Below are 6,201 nucleotides of genomic sequence, written 5' to 3'. Positions count from 1 at the left end.
GCCGGTGCACGGGGCAGGTGTCGGGGTGGATGCACCCAAGCACGTCCGCGCACACCTGCGCACACGCCCAGCCCCGGGCTGCTTCCACTTTCTCTGCAAGGAGCACACGCCGGTGCCCGCTGCCTGCATGCGGAGTAACCCCACGCAAGCGGTCTCTGGCTGCACCCCGAGGGAGCAGACCGGGACCCCAGGGCTCCTGGCCTCGCTGCACCCGCTCCGCCTTGCCCCTGGAGAGGAAGTGAGCGGGGAATCCCCGAGGGTCCGCGCCCCTCGCCGGCGCTGCTTGAAGCTCAGGGGACAAACGCGTGCCCCGCACTGGGACGCTGAGGGGGTAAGGGGGAGACGGCCGTGCCACGTCCTTTCGCCCAAGTCTTCCTCACAAGATAAGTTGGTTTCCGGCTGGGATTTATCCCCCCTCCGTTACAGCCTGGCAGCGCCACGCCTCCAAGGAGGAGGAGGAGAAGGAAGGAGGCCGCAGGAGGCCGGGGGAGCAGAGCGCCCGGCCGAGCCCTCGGCTCCAGGAGGTTCACCACAAACCCACCCCCACCTGCCCGTGGAGGGTCCTGCACAAGCAGCTCTGCTCCACGCACAGGACTTCATCCGGGCACCTGAGAGAGGCTGGGTTGGTGCTTCAGGTGCTGGATACCCGGGTTCACTCGGCCGGTGGGTGCGCGCGCCCTTCTGACAGGAGGAGGGCTTGCCAGGAGGGCCCTTCAGCGCACGTTGGGGTTATTGCCTTTGTCCACCCAGGGCTATGCCAGCCCCTTGGCAAAGTCGCAGCACCGGCTCATCTCTCTCTCTGGGCGACCTTGCCTGCGGATGCACACACCTTCCGCAGGCGGAGTCAGCCCCGCGGGAAGAGGCCCAGCGTCTCCCCAGCTATGACGCCAGAGCGGGGCTGCAGTCCGAGGCCCCTGTGGGGTGCAGGGAGCTGGAGGCAGTCCATGGAAAGCTGGCGTGACCAGCTCTGCAGGGTGCCCAGTGCTCACAAGTTGATCATGAGTTTTTCCCCAATGTCCCACTTCCAGGTGTTAGACGAGACTCCCGGCCTTCGCAGCTCAACCCATTCCCGTTCTCCTGGGTGAGGAAAAAAGCTCATCTTTGGCTCCCCAAAAACCCACAGGAGCAGAGGGCACAGGGCAGAGCTCCAGGAGCTGGGGCTGTCTTAGGCTGCGGGGACAGCCCTGGGATGCTGCATGGGCATGGCCAGGCTCTTGCCATTGGTTCCCAGGGGTGCAGGGAGGCAACGCGATGGTTATTTGGGCGAGTGCCCCATAGGCTGGCAGCAGGGTTGTCGTGGATATACCTCCACGACGAGATGCTCCTTCTCCGCTGGGTGTCGCTTCAAACCTTCCCTACAGCCCGGCGGGACATGCCAAGGCTGGGATGAGTGGGGAGCCTGGGCCGGGCAAGGGGATGCAGGAGCTGTCCAGGGGCTGGGCAGCCCGCGAGCGCTCCTGGACCGTTCCTCCTGCCTCTCGGGCTCCTTTGCTTCCCAGCCACTGCAGAGCAGTCCAGGTGGAGGCCACCATGCAGGGCCCTGGGTGCAGCTGGGCCCAGCACGCTGCTCGACCTGCTGCATGCTTACCTAGGCAGAACGGGCGTGGCAGAGGGCACCAAATGCACGCAGGCCTCGCCATCTCCCTGCTGCTGAGGGAAATAGGCCCCTCCTGGGACATGGAGGCACCCCTTGTGTCTTGCTGCAATGGAATAAGAGCAGCGAGGGCCAGCAGCATGAGGGATAAACCTCCAGACCTCTCCCAAAGCCTTTGGCTGTAGCTGTCAGGACCTGGTGGCACAGTCCTGGCTGCTGGGGAACTCGCTGCCCTGGCATCCACATGTGCAGCACATCTGTCTGCCTTTATGTCCAGCTGCCGTGCAGGCCATGTCCGGGTGGGGTGCAGATCAGGAGGGAGGGGAGCCCGCTTCACACACTGCTCCAAGGGGGACAGGAGCCTCGCCGAGCGGCTGGAGGAACCGCCCTCACGTTAGGAGCCCAGCCGCGCTCTGCTCCCACCCCGCGCAGGCCCTGCGACACGGGGTATCCCCTGTCATTGCTCCTGCCCGCCCATGGCCACCCTCCGTCCCTCTCCATGGCTTGAGTCAGATCCGTGTCAGGATCATTATCTAAATAGCAACCAAGATGCCTGCTGCGGGCCCAGGGACGTCTCAGCACCGAGAGCACAATCGCTGCAGTGGGAACCCAGCCGGGCACCTGCAAAACTCTGCTCCTGCCTCGCCCAGGATGCCACCCCCCTCCACCTCCATCCCAGGGGCAGGAGGTCACCACTGTGGACTATGTTGGGCCAAAGGGGCACCAGTGCTATCAAGGCCTTGGTCAGACCCTTGCTGGTGCCCAGCACAGAAGGTGCCCTGCTTTCAATGGCGTAGGACACAGCTTTGCACCAGCTCAGGATCAGGGCCCATTGCCTTAAGGTTAGCATCTACACTTGGTAGCTGGGAGCAGCACTGATGGGGCTGGGAAATGCTGGCTGCCACAGCTCAGCATGGTACCTGTATGCTCTGGCTTCCTATGCCCATCGCTGCTGGGGGAGCCAGCCACGTTGGCTGCACGGTTTCCATGCATTGGCACCAGCTGCAGCCTCGGGGCTCCCAGCACAGGACAGAGGATGGGTTTCAACCTGCCTGGCTCTGTGCACTGTCACCGAGGGTTGGCGCAAGGCACCGAATGGCACCTTCTCGCTTCGCTTCTCCATGCCAGGGCCCCTCTACGGGCTGCAGCACACAGTGAACTTACACGGAGCAGCAGTTTCGGTAGCCCTGACCCCCTGGGGCGTGCATCCAGCGCCAGGGCCCAGGTTCCTGCACCTTGCAGGAGACTTCCCTACAACCTGGCGGCAGCAGGAAGCTCTTGGCACATCCATGTGGTGGGCCCCGAGGCACGGCCTGCTCCCGAGCAGACGGGATGTGGTGGAAGAGCTCAGCCTGCTCAGAGCATCTGCCTGCAACTGCTGGGAAGACCCCCAGAGACTTCCCAATACCCCTCCCCAAAGGGCTCGAGCCATCCAGGCACCCCTGGGAGACCCGGGACCCAGCCAGCCCTTCTGCTCCCAGAGCTTACGCTCATGGAGCCGCCCCAGCCGGGCTTTGCCTGGACTGGGGCCACCAGCGGTGAAGACGCAAGAAGTTCACGCCCAGGAGGTCATCACGCAGGTCCTCGCTCTCCGGGGATCCCAGCGCGGCTTCTCCTGGCTCTCTCCAGCCCTGGCTAACTGGCCAGACCCCCAGCACCTGCGGCCGGTGGCTGCCATCGTCCTTCTCACGCAAGGCAGAGCCGGGGGCTGCCGCGGCCCCTTCCCACCCTCCCTCCCTCCCTCCCAGCCTTCAATGGGGCTGCGGCTCTAAGTACACAATATACACAAAAGGTTAGTTGTGTGTCCCTGGAACTAATTCAAGGGCCTTGAGAACCGGCGGCTCCGAGACGGTGTCAGATTTCATTTCATACAGACAAAAAAAAAGATGGATGCGGCCCCCCCCCGTACCACGGCTCCCCTCCCCCCACCGCACAAAAGCCCCTTTGAGAGCGGATTGTGCGCAGCCCCCTCCCGCCACGCTCGGGAATTAGCCGCGGCCAAGGGAGTCGCCACAATGGCCCCTTGTCGGCGCTCTCGTAACTTATCCAGCCGCCGAGGGGGTCCCCATCCCCATCCCTGTCCCCGAGGGCGCATGCAGCCAGGTGTCCGTGCCGGGGCGGCGTGGGGTGGCTGGGGCCCCTCTGTGCCCACCTGGTGTGGAGGGCACTGATGTGGCCTTTTCGGGTAACCCTCAGCTCCTGCCTTTGGCCTCCAAGCCCAGGGCACGGCCAGGAGCTCCCTGGGACAAGTGCAACACTAGCAGCCCCATGATCCCAAAAGGTGTCTCACTCCCCTGGGCTCCCTGCCAAGAGACGCCCTCCTGGCATTCACGTGTCACCCGTGCACCCGGGCCCTCACACGGCCTTTGCAGCTCAGGGACCAGATGCAGGAGGCAACAGCGGGGCACAAAGCCTCTTGCCCCCACTGCAGGGCCAGAGACCCCCCAGGTAGCGGTGCCATGCTTGGACAGACATGTCTAGCATGACCAGAGCTCGGTGCCTCTCCAGCCAGCATCCCCGGGGGCGGCCACAGCAGAGGTACCAAGGACTGACCCTGTACCCCACAGGGAAGCAAGCCTGGGGAGGTGCGGGCTGGAGCACCCGGTTGGCTCTGCCATGGCCCTTTGCAGGGGCATCCTGGGCTGCCGGCCCCTCCCCTCCTGCACCCGGCTCCGTCCCCAAGCCCCTGCACCTGGCGGGCTGAGCCAGCCTGTCCCCCTGGCCCATTCACCCAAAATAAGTTTCCCATTTTGCACAAAGGCCGGCCGGGGCTGCGCCTGGCATTGTTCCGCGCTGCATTACATTACCCAGGGCTCCCGAAGAAATCGCTTGTGTTTCACGCTCCGTCGAGCAGCTGGCTGTATATATTTTCTGTGTTGCACTTTTAGCATGACAAAGGGAGAGGGCCTGTGAACTCCTTGCTCTTCAGACCTCTCCAACATGTCCCCTGAATGGAACCCCCCTCGGTTAGCATAACAAACTGACACGCTCCGCCAAAGCCATGCTTGAACTCCCTCCCAACCCGCAATCAGCGGCATTTAATATATAGCTCAATATTTGGGCGTCTGGACGGTTCCCCCTTTACCACCCCCCGTCCCAGCCTGGAGCTCTCAGACAGGGCCGGGCGCGGGAGCACGTGGTGGACAGCGGATGCCACCAAGGCCAGCGGGGCCGAGCATTTTGGGGCCAGGCTGCTGGGACTCAAGGCAAGGGGAACCCTCCGCCTGCCTCCCCGGGGGCACAAGGGAGCTCTCTGGCCTGCCGCTCACCTGGGCGCAGAGGCCTCGCGCTCACCCTCCGGCTGCGTGCGAGGCACAGAAGTGCGGTGACCCCCATCGTGCAAACAGGGGAACCGAGGCACAGATTGGTGAAGGTGGGGAGACCACATCTGGAGTCCTGTGTCCAGTTGTGGGTCCCCCCATTACAGAAAGGATGTAGGCACGTTGGAGAGAGTCCAGCGAAGGGCAATGAAATTGGCTGGGGGACAGGACTTGTGAGAGGCTGAGGGACCTGGGCTGGTTCAGTCTGCAGAAGAGAAGACCGAGGGGGATTTGATAGCAGCCTTCACCTCCCTGCAGGGGGGCTGCAAAGAGGCTGGAGCTGGGCTGGTCTCTGTGGGGGAGAGGTGACAGGACAAGGAGCAATGGGCTCACGTTGCAGCAAGGGAAGTTGAGGTTGGGTATTAGGAAAAACTCTCTCACCAGGAGGGTGGGGAAGCACGGGAACAGGTTACCCAGAGAGGTGGCGCAGTCTCCATCCTTGGAGGTGTTTAAGACCCGGGTACACAAAGCCTTGGCTTGGAGGATGTTGTTGGGGCTGGTTCTGCTTTGAGCAGGGGGATGGACTAGATGTGACCTTCCAACCCTCACGTCCTGTGATGCTATGAAGGAGTTTGCTCAAGGCCATTCGGGAACGCTGTAGCAGAGCTGGGCATTGAACACAGCCCCCCATGCAAGCTCCTTTCCTTGCCAGCAGGCTTGCACCCTTCCCTCAGCCTCTCCAAGGGGCAGTTTGGGGCGTCAGGTGCTCCCCTATGAAGCTGCAAGTGGCAGAGGGCCTGCCTGGCTGCAGACACCGAGTGTAGCCCACGGTGAAGGTGTTTGCTGGTGGCACTGAGACACCCCCCACCCGTACAAGGGGACACAGCTATGCTGATAAAACCTGCCACACAGAGACCCCCCTCCTGGTAGAGGGGGGCTGGGCCGACTGGAGGCCAGCAAGGCCCTGTACCTCAATGCCAGAGGAAAAGGCAGCCGGTGCCACAGAGCTGCGAGCCCAAGGGGGCTTTCTGGGGGGCAGGAGTGGGGAAGAGGCACCCCAACATTTTGGGATTTGTTCCTTTTCAGGCCACAGGCCAGAGCGAGCAGGCAGGGTTATCCCCCACCTATTCGCACTCATGCTCGGGCAAGAGCAGCAGCAGGGCCGGGACTAAAAAGGTCGGGGGTAGCAATGGGTGGGGGAAAATTTAGGGTAGTTCTCCCTAGCTCCTGCCCCAGCACTGCTACAAACAAGGGACAAGCGAAAGCTTGCAAACCTGCCCAGGGCAGAAAGCCAACAGGCAAGGAGACTTCCTGGGGCAGGGGGCTGGTGGTCTCTCCCAGCCCGGA

The 6,201-nt window shown here is 63.1% G+C and overlaps 1 protein-coding gene across 1 annotated transcript in view; it reads right to left on the bottom strand.

The window, feature by feature from the left end:
- Nucleotides 1-4,930, bottom strand: part of TMEM161A (transmembrane protein 161A) — an 11,708-nt gene extending 6,778 nt beyond the window's left edge. The window contains exon 1 of the mRNA XM_019538434.1: nt 4,864-4,930. Within this exon, the coding sequence (XP_019393979.1) occupies nt 4,864-4,930 (67 nt within the window). The remainder of the gene's footprint in view (nt 1-4,863) is intronic.
- Nucleotides 4,931-6,201: the final 1,271 nt, after the last annotated feature.

This window comes from Crocodylus porosus, unplaced genomic scaffold, assembly GCF_001723895.1.
Source record: "Crocodylus porosus isolate Cpor-Errol unplaced genomic scaffold, CroPor_comp1, whole genome shotgun sequence".
NCBI classification, from domain to species: Eukaryota; Metazoa; Chordata; order Crocodylia; family Crocodylidae; genus Crocodylus; species Crocodylus porosus.
The sequence above is the reverse complement of the archived record's forward strand: the minus strand, read 5'-3'. Positions and strand labels throughout refer to the sequence as shown.